Here is a 22,902-nt window from a genome sequence, read left to right on the forward strand (position 1 = left end):
CTGCAATAACCTATCAATACTCTGCAATACTGTGCCAATACTCTGCAATACCCTGCCAATGCTCTGCAATACTCTGCCAATACATACTCTGCAATACCCTGCCAATACTCTGCAATACTCTGCCAATACTCTTCAATACATACCCTGCCAATACTCTGCAATACCCTGCCAATACACTGCAATACCCTAGCAATACTCTGCAATACCCTGCCAATACTCTGCAATACCCTGCCAATACTTATTCCTGTTTGTGGGATATTTTCTAATGGGCTGTGTAACAGAATTTGGAACAGGGTGTATTTGTGGTAGAAATTCCCTGCTAGGGAAAGATCATCACCCATTGTGTTGATTGTTTTGTTTGACACGTTATTTTGTTTTTGTAAACTGGCACTTTACAATAAATGTTGTACTGTATTTTCTGTGAAGCATATATGCATATGAGCGTACCTTCTTTTTTTTTTTTGGTGGGGGAATGGATCTTGGGTGGGAGTTCCCACACTTTTTTTCCCAGGACTTGACCCCTGGGTGAGTGCATACGTTTTTATGGTCTGTCACCACTGATGGTCTGTACAGTATCTCCTACATTGAAGGACAGTGCAGAGATGACCTCTCATTTTGATGGTCAGTATAATGCCCTTTACAATGGTGCTCAGTGTAGTACTTCCCTATGTTGATGGTCAGTTAAGTGCTCCTTTACATTGATAGCCAATGCAGTGCCCTTTATGTTGATGGTTAGTAAGAAAGTGTCTCCTTTCACTGGTGGTCAGGGGAGCAGTGTCCCTTACATCGGTGGTTGCTGTAGTACCTCCTTATGTTGCTGGCCCAGGGAGAAGTTCCCCCATTTACTGTATACTGGTGGTCCTAGCAGAGAACCTTTTAACAGTTTTGTTTTTAGAATGTCTGTGTCCAGTTAACTCCATTGCATTTCACTGAGACTTGAGCATTTTCACTTGGGACATTTTAAGCAAAATGTTTTGGAGACAATTGAATGTGACAATTTGTCTCTTATCCCTAGGTCAGTGTTATACCCCTATATATTGGTGGTCAGTGAAATTCCCAGTTACAATAGTGATCAAAGAATTACCCCCTTATGATTATAGGCGCTATATAAATCCTGTAAATAATAATAATAGTAGAAAAATAATCGGTGGATAAGTGTCACCTTACATTAATGATCAATGGCAAAGTCCCCACTTTAGTAGTCAAAGTAGTGTACTGTACCTGCAGTACTGCTACAAAAACTACAGCATGACATACAAATATCTCCAACTTGCTCACTGGACAGTGAAGGATCAGCAGCACACCGATATAGTCATCCTTCTCTCTCCTCCTGCCAACATGTTCACTTTCAACACATGTGCGCTGCTTTCAGAATGTTATAGGTGTCAAATGGTGGTTGTGCCTCCCCAGTCTGCTTAACAAGGAGGCTGATGTCACAATAATTTCAAATACTTACATTTATTTAATTTAAAGGGGAGATCAAGTAAGTTTCTTTTTTTATCTGCAGCAATACTTATGATTAGTCAGTGTACCTTACCTTTTACATTATTGCTTTCTAACCAGAATACTAGTTTAGCTTTAGAATTAAAGTTGGGCGAACAGTTCAAGCCTAGCAAAAGTTTGACCCAAACCTTGCCTGTTTAGCGAGCACCCAAACTTGCGGGGTGCTCAGCTGGATGTTTGTCCGTTGAGCAAGCCACAATGCACTGCGCACTGCACTGTGCATTCTAAGCCCTGGTTGGGCAAAGCTTTGAATAGCTGGTTGTTAAGGAGTGGGCCGGGAAGCAAGCCACTGCGTCCTTAACAATGGATAAGTCATCAGCTGTCAATGGGCTTCCCACACTGACAGCGGAATGCAAAAAAAAAAAAAAACATTTGACGGCAATAGAAAAAAGTGAAAAACAACAGCATAAGGTTCCTCCTCCCCCTCAATCCATACCAGGCCCTTTGGGTCTGGTATGGATTTAATGGGGAAACCCCACGCCAAAAAAAAAAAAAAAGGTCACCCCCAAAATCCATTCTAGGCCCTTATGCCAATATGCAGCCTGGCAGGACAGGAAAGGGGGTGCCCCCCTTCTGAACCATACCAGGGCACATGCCCTCAACACGAGGGGGTGCTGCCCCCTACCCCATGGCACCTTGTCCCCATGATGACAAGGGCCTCTTCCCAGCAACCATGGACATGGTTGTGGGGGTCTGCGGGCAGGGAGCTTATCGGAATCTGGAAGCCCCCCTATGTGAATGAGTATGTGGTACATTGTACCCCTACCTATTCACCAAAAAAGTGTCAAAAATAAATAAAGACAGGAGGCAGTTTTTGGCAATTGCTTATTTAAAAAAATACAAAAAAACAAATGTCCCCCCAAAGTAGATCCATCGTCAATTACGACGATGGATCGGGGACTTTTTTTTTTTTTTTCATACAGGAATTGTCAAAAACTGCTTCCTGTCTATATTTATTTTTTACACTATTTTTGATTAATGGGTAGGGGTATAATGTACCCCATACTCATTCACATGGGCAGGGGGCTGGGATCTGAGGAGCCTAGTGTGGATTGGGGGGGGGGGGGTCCCCACGCCATTCTGTTTACGATTTTTGTATTGGCATAACTGGTAGTTTTGTTGCAGCAAGTTCTATACATGGTACAGATGGGCCATTTTACAGGAAGACTAAAGGGACCCCCAGGGGCTATATTTAACCTCATTCCAACCGGCCATAGCCAAATGATGGCTACAGCATGGTCGGATACCTCTGGGAGGGTGTACTATGATGTCCTCCTAGAAGTGCACTCCCACACGCCCCCTGGGGGGTGCACCCAGGAAAGTCCATGCCCGCCAGGTTCATGGGACCTGGCAGGTCACAGATCATGGTAAAGGGCCAATGACAGCGGCCCCTTACCATGTGATTGCTCCATCCAATCATGGACCGATCAATGTAAGCAAACCGGAATCATGTCTGGTTCTCTCCGCTGCTCACACTGATCGTGTGAGCAGAGGAGGGAGAAGCTGCAGCGTGAGGCTGCTTCAGGTAGTTCAGGTGCCCCTGTGCCAGAGCAGTGCCCCAATCCATGCCAAATCAGTGCCCCAATCCGTAAAAGATTAGTGCCCAGCAGTGCCCCAAACCGTTCCATATCAGTGCCCAGCAGTGCCATATCAGTGCCCTGAAGTGCCATATTAGTGCCCCAATCCATGCCATATCATTGCCCAGCAATGCCATGTCAGTGCCCAGCAGTGCCACATCAGTGCCCCAATCCGTGCCATATCAGAAAAGAACAGTGCCCCAATCCATGCCATATCAGTGCCCAGCAGTGCCATATCAGTGCTCAGCAGTGCCCCAATCCATGCCATATCAGTGCTCAGGAGTGCCCCAATTTGTGTCATATCAGTGCCCAGCAGTACCATATCAGTGCCCAGCAATGCCTCAATCCATGCCATATCAGTGCCTAGCAGTGCCCAAATCCATGCCATATCAGTGCCCAGCAGTGCCATAACTGTGCCCAGCAGTGCCCCATGCATTCCATATCAGTGCCACATCTGTGCCCCATCAGTGGTCTACAATGCCACATAATGTGCAATTTATGTCCCTAGAACGCCTGACGGTGCTCCCTGCATGTTGGGCCTCTGTATGTGGCCAGGCTATGAAAAAGTCTCACATATGTGGTATTGCCATACTCAGGAGGAGTAACAAAATATGTTTTGGGGTGTAATTTGTGGTACGCATATGCCATGTGAGAGAAATAACCTGTTATATGACAATTTTGTGAAAAAATAAAAATAAAGACTCTTCATATTGCAAAGAATTGTGGTAAAAATTGCAACATGAAAAAACTCACCATGCCTCTTACTAAATACCTTGGAATGTCTACTTTCCAAAAAGGGGTAATTTGGGGAGTATTTGTACTTTGCCGACTTGTTAGTGCCTCAAGAAATTACATCAGGTGTGATCAATTTTCAATGAATGGCACCATAGATTGTAGACTATAACTTTCACAAAGACCAAATAATATGCACGAATTTGGCTTATTTTTACCAAAGATATGTAGCCATATCTGGCCAAAAATTATGAAACAAAAGACTAATTTGCTAATTTTTATAGCAGAAACTAAGAAAAATGTATTTTTTACAAAATGTTCGGTCTTTTTTTATTTATAGCGCAAAAACTAAAAATCCCAGTGGTGATAAAATACCACCAAAAGAACGCTCTATTTGTGTGAAAAAAAGTGCAAAAATTTCATAAGGGTACAGTTTTGCATGACACACTGTAATTACATCAGTAATTGTCATTCAAAATGTGGCAGCACTGAAAGCTGAAAATTGGTCTGGTTAGGAAAAGGGTTCCAGTGGGCAAGTGGTTAGAGGAATTTTTCATTTTTATTGTTTCACTTTAAGCATTGTTAAAATCATTGCTCCTGTAAAAACAATAAAAAAAAAATGCATTAATGCATGTCCCCCAGAGCAGTACCCGGGCCCCTATACTCTTTTTATAGCCAATAACTTGCATATAAGACTTCAAAATGTGGACTTTTGAGTTTTCAAGTTCTGACCCATAGACTTCAATAAGGTTCGGGCACAAACATTTGCGATTCTAAAAAGAACACATCATTCATGTTTTTCTAGGGCAGCATGAATGCTAAATATGGCCTGAGCTGTATTAACATATGATATTTTACTTTGCATATTATCTTTATTATATGCTTTATATCTGCTAGCAGTATATAGCATAGGGGTTGATTTACTAAAATTAGAGCATGCAAAATCTGGTGCAGCTCTGCATAGAAACCAGCTTCTATTTTTTTCAAAAGCTTAAAGGGCTTGTAAAGGCAGAAGTTTTTTTTATCTTAACCCCCCCTGGCGGTATTCCCGAGTCTGGCTCGGGGTGGAATTTCGGTACCACAAGCGGTAACCCCGAGCCAGACTCGGGATCACATTGTAGGATACAGAGAGAGTTACTTACCTTGTCCCCTGGATCCTGCGATGTCCTCCCCGCTGTGTGTGCGAGCTGTCCTCCGCTCGATTCAGACAGTGCCTGCTGAGCTCCGTTCCCTGCGACGTTGCGACACACGGGAGTGGAGATTGGCGCCAAATTCAAAAAAGTATAAACACACAATACACATACAGTACTGTAATCTTACAGATTACAGTACTGTATAAAAAAATTACACACACCCTTTGTCCCTAGTGGTCTGTCAAGCGCCCTGCATGTAGTTTTATATTATAAATACGTTTTTTCCATGCAAAATAATGGTACCGCTTTCAGCACCTAAAATCTGAAATAATCATACTGCCAGGGAGGTTAATGCATCTATGCATTAAAGCGGGAGTTCTGCCTTTTTTTTTTTTTAAGTCAGCAGCTACAAATACTGCAGCTGCTGACTTTTAAAATAAGGACACTTACCCGCCCAGCGCGCCCGCGATGTCGGCACCCGAAGCCGATCTCTCGATCGGCTTTCGGGTGCTGCCGCCGCCATCTTGGGTATGGGGATCAGGAAGTGGAGCCTTGCGGCTTCACTCCCCAGTTCCCTACTGCACATGCGCGAGTCGTGCTGTGCAATAAGGATGGTCCCCGCTGTCTCTGGGATCCGTGTGTTTCCCAGCAGACAGCGGGGGGCCCGCCGGAAGTGGCGTAAATATCTGCAGATTCTGCGGATATCTATGCCAGAAGTGGGTGCAAATACCTGTTTTATACAGGTTCCAATGAGCGGGTGGAGCTCCGCTTTAAGATAAAAAAAAACTTTCTGTGTGCAGCAGCTCTGTCCAGCAATGTCCACGAATGTCTCAGCCATCCGATTTTCTCCTTCCTCATTGGCTGAGACACAGCAGCAGCGCCATTGGCTCCCACTGCTTTCAATCAAAGTCAGCTAGCCAATCAGGCAAGAGAGGGTGCAGGGCCGGGTCAGAGCTCTGGGTCTGAATGGACACAGGGAGCTGTGACTCAGCTCGGGTGCCCCAATAGCAAGCTGTTTGCTGTGGAGCACTGAGCGGGTGGGAGGGACCAGGAGCGCAGAAGAGGGAACAGAGAAGAGGAGGATCCAGGCAAATCCACTGCAACAGAGCAGGTAAGTATAACATGTTTGTTACTTTTATAGGAAAATAAAAAAGACTTTACAATCGCTTTAACTGAACAAACTGAAGTTAGAAGCCGATTAGCTTCCATGCACAGCTGTGCCAGATTTGTCACTCTCCAGTTTTAGTAAATCTCCCCCACAGTATGCCAACATAATATATTTGTCCCTTTTACACCAGCATTTAGCTAAAAATTTAAATGTTTGTTATCAATTAAATGTAAGTAAAATGTATTTATACTGTTTTTTTTTTTTCTAGATTCTACTAAATGCTACCATTTTTGGTAGAATGACACCTAAGCAAAAAACAAACATTATTGAAGATTTACAAAAGATTAAGTGAGTTGTAACATGTAGAAGATTTGTATTTTTATAGAAGTTTTTGAGATGTCCCAAGACATCCCAGTATAACAGTTGTAGAAAAGTATATTTGCTATATGTATTCACAAAAAATTCACTTATCCATGGTGGATCACTTTTTGAAGGGGTGGTAATGTCTGCTGGCCATGTGAAAGAGTCCATAGGCCATAGCTTACATCCGGCTTCTGCCTCTGGCATGTAGGCAGGGGTGATGTCAAATTCCTTCTGAGGACATCCTGAGGATGAGAAGATTCTTCTGTACTATGCTGTAAGATCTTCTCATAAGATCTGGGATATTCATCACTCAGAGCATCTCAATGGAAGGATGGTTAGGTTACCTTCTTCTGTGTGGAAGTGGGTGCATGGTAAGAATATTTTTTTACTTTTCTCCACAATTTTTGTCTACAGCTATAGACCAGTATGGTATAAGTGACCTTGCACTTTGGTGCAAGATGTGTTTTATTACAACCATACATTCATATATTTTCCATTTCAGTGACTCTAGAAGTGCTGAAAATAGAAAATGAATATGACTACAGATGTTTAATATGTCCATATAATGTTTAATTGCATCTAGTCTGAGGCCCTGACATACAAGAAAGTACATTACAATGAATAGGATAAAGGTAAATAAAAATCAAATACATTAGGGGATCCAATACTGAACCCTATATCCTTTATAGACACATGTGTGCTCTACATTACATGTTTAGTTATCAACAAGAGGGCATAAAATGTTTAAACTGAGTAATTAACCAATATAAAGACACAGTAAGATTTTCACTAATCACATTGTTGCTGGTTTCAGACTAATGCCCTGTACACGGGGTTGGACATTCCGCTGACAAAATTTTGGCCCAAACTTGTCTTGCATACACATGGTCCCACAAAGTTGTTGGAAAATCCAATCGTTCAGAATGAGATGACATACAACACGCACGACGGAACTATAAAGAGGCCATTAGCCAATAGCTTTTGTCTCGTAAATTATTCTGACCATGCGTGCCACTTTGTCCGTTGGAATTGTCTACACTCAGAATTTAAATGATCAGATTTTGTTGTCGGAAAATTTTAGATCCAGCTCTCAAACTTTGTGTGTCCGAAATTCCGACGGAAAAAGTCATATGAAGCCTACACACGATCGGATTTTCCGACAACGCGATCTGATCGCATATTTTCCGTCGGAAATTCCGTCCGTGTGTACAGGGAATCATACTTTGTTGCATTCATTAATATTGATTTTCTGACGTGTTAATAAAAATGTCAGTAGCAACGTATGTAAAGAGCTGTTTCTTACTATATATTTAGTTATTCATTTATTGTATTGCAGTTATTACGTTGGTATGTGTGGAGATGGAGCAAATGATTGTGGGGTAAGTGATTTTTATGTTGAGATTTGCATAGATGGCATCACTTTGTAAGTGTCTTACATTCATAATACTTTTACATTTCAATAATTCAGTGTTCAAATAATTTATATCATTTTACCAACAATGAAAGCGTTACTAAACCCACAACAGCAAAATCAGTCTGTATACTGTATGCGGTAAAGCATGCTTGCTATGCTCAGTATGGAACCTAAGGGGTTAATCCTCTGCATTGTGCAAAAAAGGCAGTTTTATTCTGTCTTCTCTCTTCCCCCCTTTCTTTCACTGTCCCCAAGCAATCTCCTGATAAGACAGAGCATTTGGAGTCACTTTACACATGCTCAGTTTGATGTGTATTGCTAAAGAGGTTGTCTTTTTTTTTTGGGGGGGGGGTGCATGTAATCAGCACAGGGCCAATCAGCACATTCCAGACAGAGGGTCAGGGGTCCTGCAGCCTCAAACGACAGTCACAGGAGAATGAAAACTCTTCCTACAAGCTTTATTCAGACACTGATAGAAGCCACAAGACGGCTATATACTGCTGATGAAAAAATATATTTAGCAGTTAATATTTACTAAAATAATTGCATTTCCATGTTCTGTGTACTGTGTGAGACCATATATAGTGAATGCACGGTCCTGGGTTTAGTAACACATTTGGTTTCCTTTTCTTTCAACAAAGGAATTAGCTTTAAGTTCTTTACTGCCCCCAGTGCCTCCTCAATTATTATACAACAAAATGGTATTTCCACCACCGATCTGAACACCAATCTTCAATATGACTTAATTTTGGTAACCAAATTCTTATTCCTTACAAATACCATTGGAAAGGGTCATTAAAACGGAGAGTATGCAGTAGGTATTCCAAAAAGATATACTCACCTTTTGTATACCATTTGGATTGGGTTTGTTTCTTAGTGACCACAGGGCTATTTATTGACTACCTGGATTCAAAATCTTTCTAAACCATATAAGGACTGGACTGGGGCAAAAATTTGGCCCTGGACTTCATCCAGACCAGTCCACTTTATTTTTTCAAACACGCTCAAAAACAGTATATAAACTATATGCAATTGCATAAAAAAAAATAAGTAAAAACATTCCACTGTAAGTAGAAAGGCTTTTTTTTTTTTTTTAAACTCTTTATTTAGAGAAAAAGATGCATTCCAACATTACAGAAGCCTTTATAATGACATGTGTAAGTTACACTCCATTCAATGGTAGGTGTCATAAATATCTCACTCACCTCTTTTATTATTTCACTTATTCTCCTATGTATTTTTCTCCTTTTGCTAACATCACTGCATGAAGTGGGATGGCTAACATTATGCAGGATCATGGCTTTCAGCAATGCAGCGGCGCTGAGGCTGAGCTGGGTTGCACACTATGAAGTAAAGTGATGGACAGTGCGGATGGCAGGTCTCCCCCATACTGGCCAAATGGGTCCCCAGAAAGCCCCCACCCTTACGTCAGGGTCCCCAGAGAGCTCCCTTTACATCAGGGTCCCCAGAGGGCTGCCCCCACTTACATCAAGGTCCCCAGAGAGCTTACCCCTACATCAGGGTCCCCAGAGCCCCCTTCATTACATCAGGGTCCCCAGAGAGCCTTCCATTACAGCAGGATCCCCAGAGAGCCCCTGCCCTTTCATCAGGGTCCCCAGAGAGCCCCCATACATCAGGGTCCCCAGAGAGCCTTCCCTTACATCAGGGTCCCCAAAGAGCCTTCCCCTTACATCAGGGTCCCCAAAGAGCCTCCCCCTTGCAGCGGGGTATTCAGAGAGCCTCCTTACATAAGGGTCCCCAGAGAGCCTCCCCCTTACATCAGGGTCCCTAGAGAGCCTCCCCCTTACATCAGGGTCACTAGAGAGCCTCCCCTTTACATCAGGGTCCCCAGAAAGCCTCCTCCTTACATCAGAGATCTCAGAGAGCCTCCCCCTTGGATCAGGGTCCCCAGAGAGCCCCCTTACATCAGGATCCCCAAAGAGCCTCCCCCTTGCATTAGGGACCCCAGAGATACCCTCCTTTTATCAGGATCCCCAAAGAACCCCCTTGCATCAGGGTCCCCAGAGAGCCCCCCTTACATCATGGTCCCCAGACAGCCCCTCCTTACATCAGGGTCCCCAGAGCCCCCTTCATTACATCAGGGTCCCCAGAGAGACTTCCATTACAGCAGGGTCCCCAGAGAGACTTCCATTACAGCAGGGTCCCCAGAGAGCCCCTACCCTTACACTAGGGTCCCCAGAGAGCCCCCCATACATCAGGGTCCCCAGAGAGCTCCCCTTACATCAGAGTCCCCAGTGAGCCCCCCTTTACATCAGAATCCCCAGAGAGCCTCAGTCTTGCATCAGGGTCCCCAGAGAGCCCCCCTTACATCAGAGTCCCCTGAGAGCCTCAGTCTTGTGTCGGGTCCCCAGAGAGCCTCCCCTTTACAGCAGGGCCCCAGAGAGCCTCTTCCTTATGTCAGAATCCCCAGAGAGCCTCCCCCTTACATCAGGGTCCCCAGAGAGCCTCCCCCTTACATCAGGGTCCCCAGAGAGCCCCCATTGCAGTAGAGTTCCCATAGAGCCCCTGCCTTGCATCAGGGTCCCCAGAGAGCCCCCTACTTACATCAGGGTCCTCAGAGAGCCCCCCTTACATCAGGGTCCCCAGAGAGCTTCCCCTTATATTGTGGTTCCCAGAGTGCCCCTCCTTACATCAGGGTCCCCAGAGAGCCCTCCTCTTACATCAGAGTCCCCAGAAAGTCCCCCCCCCTTACAACAGAGTCCCAAGGGAGACGCTCCTTACTTCAGGGTCACCAGAGAGAGGGCGGGCAGTGAAAGATGATGTAATCTCTCTGCTGTCTGCGGCTGCACAGTAAGGGCGGAACAGCGGTAATGTAGTGCAGGCAGTGAGAGATGATGCCATCTCTCTGCTCTCCCACCTGGCCAGCTCTCCCGTGCTGCCTTCCCGCATGGCTGCAGAGAGGCCACGGCCCAGGAGTGGACCGTGGCACTGTTTTTGGGGACCCCTGGGACTCGGGGCCCTGGGCCCCATATTTGGGGCTATAGCCCCAAAAGCCACTCCCTAGCGACGCCACTGGCTGTCACTGAAATCTGCCCTTTTTTCAGTGATCACATAAACAGTTCTTAGCTGCATATGGGGCTTAGAGCCAGAAATGTGACCATGATGAGATGTGTGTGCTTTCATGCCTCGCATGGTCAGTTTGAAATAGGAAAGCAGAATCATTAGGTATTTCACTCAAGGAAGCAATAGAAAAGGAGAACAGGATACTTTTTCATACAAGTAAATGGTACAGAAGGCACATATCAGGAATATGAAATGTTGGGTTTACATATTCTTTAAGTCCAATGTTCATCTTACCTTACATGGCTATTGGACATTATCTTGATATATGACATGTTTACTATTTTGTCATTTGGATGTATAACTGTAGCGCACCCCACATAGGAGCGAACTGGGATCCCCCACCCTGCACAGCCAGGCACACCGAATTTCCACAGGCACACATGAGTCAGAAAACAGTACAGTGCATTGTTTTATATTAAGGGGATAAAATTGGATGGATAGTTGGTCCATTATGGGATGCCCACTTAAATTTAAATGTTTACCAGGGACAACTCCTAGTATATACAGTCCAGCACTTCACTTGCTTGCAGAATCACCAGCAGTGTTACTCTGTAAAAGTCTGTAGCAACACCTCATTACAGGTAGGGACTTGCAGACCATTTTGGCAAGTGACACCACTAACAAATTTACTGTACTTCCTCCTGGGGTCACTGGTCCCAGCACCACCTCTTCAGGCCCTGCCAGCCCTCCTGGCTGCAGCAGCCCCTTTCACTAGCCTTCCTGGCTATTTCTACATAGTCCTCCTGACTGACACTCCCCAGTCCTCCTGACTGACACTCCCCAGTCCTCCAGACTGGCACTCACCAGCCCTCTAGACTGACACTCAGGAGCTCTCCCAGACATGCTGACTCTCTCTCCTGCTGTCCTCACACTTGCTCCCATTCTTCCAGGAAAGGATTCCTCTGTGTGCTGTAGAGGGTCCCTCCAGCACCTGAGCCCCAGTCCCGAGGTAACTCCCCCCAGACTAAGGGGCACTCTCAAGGGCCACCAACAGCCTCCTCAGCACTCCATCTCACACCCGACTGCCCCTGATGGCATGATCTCTGAGTATTTAAGAGGTGCCTGTTTCAGCCAGCCCACTTTGCTGAGGATTGGCTTGGGTCCCCATCAATATTCCAAGGAGCTTCTCCCAGACTCCGACCTCTACTTCTGGAAGTTTCTTAACCACTTACCGACCACTGAATGCCATTATACGGCCTCACTTTGAGGACAGATATCATTGTTATGGCAGCAGATAGCTGCCATAACCCCGGTATCCCCATGTTTGGCTGGCTACAAGATAAAAGTGATCTCTGCAGCAGATTCGCAGTGGGATCATTTTTATGGGCGGTGGGTGAGGGCCCCCCTCCCGCTGTGCTCCGGTGCCCTCCCCTGCGCTCAGGTGCCGTCGGAAGCGGCGGAGGCAATCTGGTCCTTCTCAGGGCTGTGCATGGAGATGAGTGAGGGGAAGATAGTCCTCACCTTTCTCCATGACATTGCAGGGCAGAGACATCAAAACGTCACTTCTGCCCATAGCTCTTAAAGGGGCATTTTTTTTAATCTTTTTTTTAACCACTTGCTTACTGGGCACTTAAACCCCCCTCAGTCCCAGACCAATTTTCAGCTTTCAGCGCTGATGCACTTTGAATGACAATTGCGCGGGCATACAACACTGTACCCAAATTAAATTTTTATCATTTTTTTCCCACAAATAGAGCTTTCTTTTGGTGGTATTTAGTTACAGCTCGGAGTTTTATTTTTTGCTAAACAAACAAAAAAAGATGCAAAAAAAAAAAAATCATGTTTTAATAGTTTGTTATAAAATTTTGCAAACGGGTCATTTTTCTCCTTCATTGAAGTGCGCTGATAAGGCGGCACTGATAGGCTGCATTGGTGGGCACTGATGGGCTGCATTGGTGGGCACTGATAGGCTGCATTGGTGGGCACTGATAGGCTGCACTGGTGGGCACTGATAGGCATAGTTAAGGCGGCACTAATAGGCACAGATAAGGCGGCACCGATGGGCACAGATAAGGCGGCACTGATGGGCAAAGATGGGCACAGATAAGATGGCACGGATGGGTGGCACGGATAAGTGGCACGGATGGGTGGCACGGATGGGCACTGATAGGTACCACAGATAGATGGGACTGATGGGCACTGATAGGTGGCACTGATAGGTGGCTCTGATAGGTGGCACTGCTGGGCACTGATGGGCGGCACTGCTGGGCACTGATGGGCGGCACTGCTGGGCACTGATGGGCGGCACTGGGGTGCAGCACCTTTGAGGCAGATTGGGTGGCACTGTGGGTGGCACTGTGGGTGGCACTGTGGGTGGCACTGTGGGTGGCACTGTGGGCACTATGGGCACAGACGGGGGGCACTTACTTTTACTTTTAGTTCTACTTCAGGATGGCACTGCGGGAGGCAGGTGGGCACTGGCAGGTGGCATGTGGTGCCTTGCATTGCTGGCCGTGATCGGGACTGATGTCCCGATCACGGCCGCCGGTGATCGGCTTTTTTTTTTTCTCCTCGCGCTGTCAGCGCGAGGAGGAATAATAGCCGATTACCGGCTCCGTTCTATCACATGATCAGCTGTCATTGGCTGACAGCTGATCACGTGATAAGGGGTCGACCCCTTACACGGATCGGTGATCAGGCGAGTCTCACGGACTCGCCGATCACAGAGCGCGCCGCGCGCGCCCCTCAGGGGGCGCGCAGGCCGCTCGTAACCGGGACGACGTCAATAGACGTAGTCCCGGAAATCTAGGTCCGCGCTAATGCCGTCATTCGGCAATAGCGCGGATCCCAAGTGGTTAAATAACAATTTTTTTTTTATTGCATTTTAGTGTAAAAATTAGATCTGACACCAGATCTCATATTTCAGAGGGCCTGTCATGCTTTTTTTTCTATTACAAGGGATGTTTACATCTACCGTGATCGAGTGAGAGCAATAATTCTAGCCTCCTCTGAAAGCCCTTGTACACACGGTCCGATCGGACCGTGTTATCGGACTGTGTGTGGGCTCCATCGGACTGTTTCTGTCAGAATATCCGACCAACAAAGTTTTAGAGCTGGGCTATAAAATTTTCCGACAATGTCCTATAATTTGTAGAGAATTCCGATCGGACAAATTGCCACGCATGCTCAGAACAAATTCCTAGACCAAAGCTATTGGCTACTAGCCTGAACGTAGTCCCGTCGTAAAGAAATAATGTCACCACGTTCTGAACGATCTGATTTTCCGACAACTTTGTCCGACCATATGTATGCAACACAAGTTTTGGACAAAATTCGTCAGACAAAATCCGACGGATTTTGTTGTCTGAATGTCCGACTGTGTGTACAAGGGCTAACTCAAAACATGCAACCTGTAGAATTTATTAAACGTCACCTAGATTTTTAAGGGTAAGTGTTTATCGTCATTTCAAGAGCGGGCGCAATTTTGAAGCGCGACATGTTGGGTATCAATTTACTCAACGTAACATTATCTTTCACAGTATAAAAAAAAATTGGACTAACTGTACTGTTGTCTTGTTTTTTAATTCAAAAAAGTGAGCTTGTAAAACCCCTACGCAAATATGGTGTGACAGAAAGTATTGTAACGACCGCTATTTTATTGTCTAGGGTGTTATAATATTTGGGAGTTCTAGGTAATTTTCTAGCAAAAAAAATGTTTTTAACTTATAAACAAAACATCTAAAAAAGAGGCTTAGTTCTTAAGTGGTTAAAGGTTCCAGAGAGTAATGGGAGTTACCAGAGATGCTGCTTAATGAGTCATCCAGCCTCCCTGAGTCACTCAGCCCTGACCCAGATTCAACTTAGGCCTGGCTCTTTTCCAGGCCAAATTTTCCTACACTTATAACTATGTACACTAGCACCTAGCTAGAGGGTGCTACATTTACAGCTATTTGAGAATCTACAAACTTTTCTATATGGCTATTGAAAGTTATCTTAATTCATAGAAAGTGTATTAAGGTGTCACCTGAATGTACAAGAGTGTTACATTTCCAGTTGTATGAGAATATTAAAGGGTCCTTTTTGATATTATAGGGATTGGAACATCATTTGAAAGACAACTCCTTAAGATTTTGATATTATATGTTGTTTCACATGTGCCGCCCTTCCACATGTTCCTTGCTGTTAAGACCAGTTATAGGTTGGACAGTTGACGTTTGCTTGTTTTTATGATATGTAGCCTTCTTGGAATACTGTATAAAAGCTGGGGATGAGTGATTGTTCAAAATTATGATTATGTGTGTACCTTCAAGTGTCAGAGACACAGTTTATTTTTTCTTTCCTGATGGCACAGATTATATTATATAGATAAAAGTGAAGACGTAGCCCATTATTAAAGCTCCACTTATGCTGTATTCACATGTGTGGACACATGGACTACAATTTTAATTTAGAGAAGCATAAACAAGGGGTGATATATGTTTGGGTCACAGTATGAGAAATCTATTTCGATATTCATGTCGCATGGTATTGTGTATTCAAACTATAGATTTGTTTATGCTTGTGAACTGTTTTAATGTTTTAGCACTTCAGTTGTTCTTATCTTTTTTGAATATCTATACTCTATCACTATTACCATTGACCTAATTAAGGGATATCTTAGAACAGTGATGGCAAACCTTGGCACCCCAGATGTTTTGGAACTACATTTCCCATGACGCTCAACTACACTGCAGAGTGCTTGAGCATCATGGGAAATGTAGTTCCAAAACATCTAGGGCTCCAAGGTTTGCCATTGCGGTCTTAGAACTAGTTATTTTCTATAAAAGAAGTTAAGAATGTATTATATATAGATGTGTTTTGATATATGCAGACAACTAATGAACTAATGTGGCAGTCTAATATCCCAAACATTGTAAAATTAATGCATGTTACTTTGTTCCAAGTTGGGTTAAACTTTTTTCCTTTTTTTCCAGGCTTTAAAGATAGCTCATGCTGGAATCTCTTTGTCAAATCTAGAAGCATCAGTGGCCTCTCCTTTTACATCAAATGTCCCTAATATTGAATGTGTACCAAAACTGCTAAAGTAAGCTTCTTATCACTAACATATTTTTCATTTTCTACATGAAACTAATTCTGGCATTAACCGATAATTGACCTCTGGGCAAACAGCTAAGTACAGTTTAAAGTGTATATGTGAACTGTTTTACCTGGAAAAGAAATGTATTTCTGTCACAGCCCTGCTAGACAGCTTGGGGTTCTGAGTTTTCTCTGCTGCAGGTAATTAACAACAGTAGGTCACTTCCTTTCCACAGCCTGTGAATAGACAATGAAGCAGCAGCCACAGCTTGATGAGGTCATCACTCCGCTCTCTTCTCCTGTCAACATGTTCCTCACTGTCATCACTGTCATATGCAAAAGCAAAACACCTGACTAGCCCCAAGTACTCACACCAGAGTGACCCTCACCCCCAATGAGTGCTTTTCTACAGGAGATTACAATAGTAGCAGAGTGCATATAATTACTTTTATATACACACAATTATATTAATTTATAGTTTTTAATATCTTCTTAGAATTTAATAATGGTTTGCAATGCTGGAATTTAATTCAGTCCTGGCATACAAAGCACATTACCCAGAATCAAGGTGACTGCCAACGCAAAACAGTGCTAAGAAATCAATTGGTATTGTCTCTGTAGTGAATACTGCCTAAAGGAGAACAAAGCGCAGAAGCGCGGCAGTGCTCACAGACACACCGCTTTTTGTAGTGAACACAATATTTATGAGTCCAAATCCAGTCCAGTCCAAATGTTTAAAAGTTTGAATGTTAAAGGGGTTGTATAGGTTAGATATTTTTTTTCATTAAATAACAAACATGTTATACTTATCCCCACTGTGCAGTTCGTTTTGCATAGAGTGGCCCCAATCCTCCTGTTCTGGGGTCCCACAGCAGCTGTTTCGGCTAAAGCTAACCCCCTCTAGGAAGTTCTTTTCTGAGGGGTTAGCTTGCAGGAGCGCTCCCGTGTCATACACTTGGCATCCATAGACGCCAAGTGTATGACTCGGTCTCGCCCCCCGGTGGCTGCATCATTGGATGTGATTGACAGCAGTGCGAGCCAATGGCTGTGCTGTTATCAATCTAGCCATTCAATGGTCAGACTCAGTGGAGAAGAGGGCACCGGGGGACACGCACAGCAGGTGAACATGCCCAGGTAAGTAAAACAGGGAGGCTGGGGGCCCATGACAGCGAGGTGTTTTTTCACCTTAATGCATAGGATGCATTAAGGTGAAAAAACACAATGCTTTACAACCCCTTTAATGGATTAATGGATAAACATGTGAAATGGGCAGTAAATGAAACACATACACTGTGCTGAGGACAGCTGGTAGAGTAAAAAAAAATATGATGCAAAATATGACTACCTGCTACCACAGCAGTGAGTACTGTAGAAACTGCCCGATTTGTCCAAAAGCTAAAACAGTAGGTATTAGCTATAATAAAATAATGCCATGTGGTTAATTTAACTATTCCAAGTGTCAATAAGGCATTCATAACTTTTCATGTCTAATCTAGGCTTCAGTAATGGACAGATAGGATTTTAGAAAATTTTAAATGGTAAAACATGCTTCAGGGATGACAAAAAAAGAAATGTTTATTCCCATGAGAAAAAGTTGACCTCATGATAATTCTGAGGTTACAATGATTTCATGTGTACTCAATCTCACTGCTTGTTCAGCTAACTACTAAACAGTAGTAGCAGTCTTGTGATTCTCATATGACTTAGAACCTAATGTGATCTTTTCATTTAGCCATTTACCAATTTACACTAGAATAATGAATTACTATAAATAAAGCAAATATAATGTCAACATTACTATGGTAAAAAGACCTAAGGTCGTACAGTTTAACAGCCAATAATTGTATACGTTTACCACCATTGGTAAACTACACAAAAGGATATTCAGAGTTCATACAGTTATAGTGCAAAAGACCTAGTTTTATGAAAAAATGCATGATTGATGGATTGATGTAAAAAAAAAAATGAATTTAGGAGGGATGACTGCTTTTGTTAGCCTTTCCTCTACTTTCTTCAAGAACTTCTCATCCTATCTGTAGGGTAATCCCCTACTCCTTACATGAGGACTATCCTACCTCCACCTAATAAACTGTACTTTTTTTCCTCCATCAACTGAGCACATAGATATCTTTTGTATCACTTACCTCCTCCCTTTTATATTGTAAGCTCTTATGGGTTGGGCCCTCTGAACCCTTTAGTATTGAATTGTATTGTAACTGTATTGTACTCCATTATTTTGTAAAGAGCAGCACAAACTGTTGGCACTATATAAATCCTGTATTATAATAATAATAATAATAATAATAATAATACAATGTCTTAAATCTGCTGTGATGTGAAAAAAGGCAAAAGCCTGAAATTGGGGATATTTAGCATGGGGAGACCATATGCTCTGATTATGTTCTACTTAGGCCGCGTACACACGCGCGGACTGTTCGCCCAACTTTGTCCGCTGAACAGTGTTTGGGCGGACAGTCCGCTCGTGTGTGGGCTTTCAGCGGACAGTTTCAGCGGACAGTTTGACGGACAAGGTTTTTCGGAAATTCCGTAAAACTGTCCGCTGAAACCTTGTTTCAGCGAACAGTCCGCTCGTGTGTAGGCTTGTTCGTCAAACAAAGTTGCGCGCATGCTCAGAAAGGATTTTCACGCCGAAAGCTATAATGCAGTGTATAGGACGTCGTATTTTTCGTCCCGTCGTACGTGCCGTTCACGTCATCGCGCACGGTTTCAGCAAACTGTTCGTCCGTCGTGTGTGGCCATGTCCGTCCATGCTAAGTTTGAGCGGACTGTTTGCCGAAACTGTTGGACGGACAAAGTTGGGCGAACAGTCCGCGCGTGTGTACGCGGCCTTAGACTTTTTCTACTTACCTTCACCTGCCTACTTTGCTGTACTAAAATCTGTTCCTAGGTTACATAAGCACTGCCATCTACCCAGACATAAAGACTCCAAAATGTTATGTTTTAGAGGCGGTGATGTAAACAGAAGATAGTGAAACTTTTTTTGTAACCTTGTGCAATAGCAGAGTAAATAAAGCGTAAAACAAATTTTATATTGTTTCAAGCTATACTTTTGCCTCACAAAAATAAAAAAAATGGTCTGCTGTAAGGATATACCTCGTTAACCTTTGTTTTTTTTACCTCTAATACACAGGGAAGGAAGAAATACACTTGTCAGTTCAATATGTTTGTTTAAATACCTTATTTTATACACTTTGGTTGAGCTCGTCTGCATGATGCTTCTGTTTTGGGTAAGACATGAAAATGTTCTGTAGCATGTGGAAATGTGAACACATGTTTCTGAAGAATATGAACCAATAATATAAAAATATACTTAAGTAACCAAAAGCAAATTTTGCATTTTGATTTCTCACATTATTTACCAACTTGTGACATTTAATTTTACGTCAGATCATTTTTTACATTATTAAACTTCATAATTTGGCTTCCATTTAGAGACAAATGAAAGAGATAAGTACAACAGGGTACCCCAATATACCAAAATAGCACACCAGGCATATGGGTATCTTTTTACATAGTGAAGGAGCTGTGAAAAGGAGTCTTGCTATGTTACTAACAGCCTACATATCAGCAAAGTCAACCTATCACAAACTTGGACAGTTCTGACAGATAATAGAATGTATAAGCAGAAATAAAAACTGTAAGTCAACAGGGTCATAAGTTCCTCTAGCGAAGAGAGAGAATAGGGCAGTTCAACTCCCACTGCTATCCTCCCAGTCTTCTACTGTTTTATAAACTTTTTTTCTTGCTTTACTAAATGCAGCTGTCTATTAAATGAGACAGAAGAGTGCAGGGCAGAAATGGGAGAAATCACATTAGTCCAGTGTTTCTCAATTTCAGTCCTCATGGCCCACTAACAGGTCATGTTTTCAGGCTTTCCATTATTTTGCACAGGTGATTTGATCAGTTTCACTGCCTTAGTAATTACCCCAGCTGTTTCATCTATGGGAAATCCTGAAAACATGACCTGTTAGTGGGCCATGAGGACTGGAATTGAGAAACACTGCATTAGTCTGTGCAGTTATAGTCTGTGAATGAATGAATGAATGAAATACTTATATAGCGCACAATGCGAACTGAATCGCCTCTAGGCGCTGTGGCGAGCTTTGATCATCTGCTAAAAGAGGAAGGTCTTGAGTTTTTTCCTAAAAGCCAGGTGATTTTCTTCCAGGCGGATGTTTATTGGTAGAGCATTCCATAGCCGAGGCCCTTGGACAGCGAATCTCCGATCCCCCTTGGATTTATACCGGGCTTTGGGCACGAGGAGGAGGTTTTTGTTGGCTGATCGAAGACTGCGGTTTGGTGTGTAATGATTTATTTTCTCCATTAGGTATTGCGGAGCTTCTCTATGCACGCATTTGTGGGTGAGGCAAAGGGTCTTGAACGTGATCCGATTTTTTACGGTTAGCCAATGTAAGCTCCTCAGTGAAGGAGAAATGGATTCCCAGGGTTTTTTTCCTGTTATCAGCCTTGCCGCCGTGTTTTGGATCAGTTGTAATCGCGCAAGTTGATATTGTGGTAATCCTATGTAAAGCGAGTTTGCGTAGTCCAGTCGTGAATTAATGATTGTTCCAACTACCACTGCTTTGTCATTCTTTGGGATAAAAGGGATGAGTCTGCGAAGCATGCGCAGCAGATGGTGAGATCGACTGACTACTGCTCCTATTTGCGCATCCATTGACATTTGTGCGTCTAAAATAACCCCGAGACTCTTGGCTTTGGTCTTTGGGGAGATAGTCTGCCCAAAGACGGTTGGTGGAGACCAGGAGGTTTTGGTTGCGGGCTTATGATTTGGGTGTAAGATAAGAAGCTCTGTCTTTGATTGGTTCAGCTGGAGGGAGTTGGTGGTCATCCAGTCCTCTATTGATTTGAGGCAGTTTTCAAGTTGTTGTTGGTGATCTTTTTTTCCATTGATCCGGAAATAAAGTTGCGTGTCGTCAGCGTAAGAGTGGAAGCAGAGATCTGAGCATCTGATGATTTGAAGGAGTGGGCGAATGTAAATGTTGAAGAGAACGGGTGACAACGGAGAGCCTTGAGGGACTCCACAGGTGACTGCCCGAGTTTCGGAGAGGAATTTTCCTAGTTTCACTGTCTGTGACCGATTTCCTAGGAAGGACGCGAACCAATGGAGATCTATGTCTTGGACTCCGGCTACTTCTGTGAGGCGGACGAGTAGAGTATTGTGATCTACTGTATCAAACGCTGCACTTAGGTCTAGCAGTACGAGGAGACACGGCTCTCCGTCATCTGCCGCTTCGAGGGCGTCATCCCAAATCTTGAGGAGAGCTGTTTCTGTTCCATGACCCGGGCGGAAGCCTGATTGCAGCGGGTCCAGGAGTTTGTGAGTATCCAGGTGAAGTTGTAGCTGATGTACTACAGCTTTCTCCATGATCTTAGAAATGGTGTTGAGGCTTGTAATTGGCCTACGGTTGTTTGGATCCTGAGGGTCCAGGTTTGGTTTCTTGAGTAGAGGTTTGACGATGCCTTGTTTGAGGATGCTGGGAACAATCCCTTCGTGGAATGATCGGTTTATGAGGTGGGTTATGGTTGGAGCCACAATGTCGGAGCATTCTTTCAGTAGTTTTGTGGGGATGATGTCAATAGGTGAGGTACTGTCACGCAGTTTATTAATGATGTTTTTTGCGGTGTCTACGGTAATTGGGGATAGTGAAAATTTTGGCGGTTGCGGTATGTTGGTGCGGACATCCTCTTTATGTATTTGCTGGCTGAGGTCGGATGTTTTCTTCTGACAAATTGTTTCCCTGATGGTTTTGACTTTATCGATGAAAAAATCTGACAGTTTGTCACAGTAATCCTGGGATTCGCTTTCTGGGGGTTCTAGGCACACCGGATTCATTGATTGATTAACCAGTTTAAACAGTTCCCGTGGTTGGTTTGCGGCCGTTGAGATTGTATATGAGAAGTGATCCTTTTTGGCTTTGAAGATTGCTTTCCGATAATTCTCTGTCAGACCTTTGTAGTTAAATAGGTTTTCCTCGGTGGGATTTCTTCTCCATGTTCTTTCCGCTCTTCTGCGTTCTTGCTTTAGTACGGAGAGGGAGCTATTAAACCATCCAGCATTTTTCTTCCTGATGAGAGCCCTGCGTTTTGGTGCTACCGAGTCTGCTGATTGCAGTAATGCCTTGTTCAGGGAGTTGAGTGTTTCCTCCGTAGAGTGGTTTAAGGTTATTGTAGATATTTTTTTGGACAGAGTGGTTTTGAAGGCTTCGGAGTACAGTTTTTTATGCGATCTGGTCCAGTGCGTTGTTACAGGTTTCCGTTTTGCGTTGGTGATGTTGGTAGTGATTTTGAATTTGATGGCGTGGTGATCCGTCCATGGCAGAGTTATGTGCCCTTTATGCAAATATAGAAGCATAAGGAAAACACTAAAGCAGGCCATAGATGGATCAAAATGTGGCCAGTTCAACAGGGAGCAGCCAAATTTCAATCTGTATGGCTGTCCCTGTTTAACAGAAGTTGATTGTTAAATTAACTTCTGAAGAACAGAGTAGCTGGAAAACCTTTGTTGATCAGCAACTGTAGTCACTGATCAGTGTATTCTGACAGAAGACACCCCAAGGAGATGATTCCTCCATCCACCTTGCTGTGTATGGTTAAACTTGTCTGCATTTTATGTTCGGTCTGCTGACTGAATGGAAAAAAATTAACTACCTATAGCCAGCTTAAAGCGAGCGTAAACCCAGTTTCAAAAAACACTTACATTCCCGGCATGCCGGAAATGCTAACTTTCACATTGGTTGTGCTCTCAACCAAACTTTCAAACCATCCAATGGCTGGTTTCGAAACTGATCACATGTACAGCATTATGGCAGCTTCCTTGACTGAAAAGTATAGAAGGGTTTACTTCCAATTTAAGAGGGAGTGGTAAAAGCCTATTACCTCTGAGCTGAACAGCCACAGAGATGAAACCAAGAGCCTGTACAGCAGCTGGGA

At 43.7% G+C, this 22,902-nt stretch overlaps 1 protein-coding gene across 1 annotated transcript in view; it reads left to right on the plus strand.

Annotated features, from left to right (window-relative positions):
• Positions 1 to 22,902, plus strand: part of LOC143988159 (putative cation-transporting ATPase 13A5) — a 171,535-nt gene that overhangs the window by 119,505 nt on the left and 29,128 nt on the right. Inside the window, exons 21-24 of the mRNA XM_077487486.1 lie at positions 6,322 to 6,401; positions 7,753 to 7,795; positions 15,828 to 15,937; positions 19,082 to 19,178. Coding sequence (XP_077343612.1) covers positions 6,322 to 6,401; positions 7,753 to 7,795; positions 15,828 to 15,937; positions 19,082 to 19,178 — 330 coding nt within the window. The remainder of the gene's footprint in view (positions 1 to 6,321; positions 6,402 to 7,752; positions 7,796 to 15,827; positions 15,938 to 19,081; positions 19,179 to 22,902) is intronic.

This window comes from Lithobates pipiens, unplaced genomic scaffold (assembly GCF_037356315.1).
Source record: "Lithobates pipiens isolate NorthernLeopardFrog02 unplaced genomic scaffold, aLitPip1_a1.2 Scaffold_18, whole genome shotgun sequence".
NCBI classification, from domain to species: domain Eukaryota; kingdom Metazoa; phylum Chordata; class Amphibia; order Anura; family Ranidae; genus Lithobates; species Lithobates pipiens.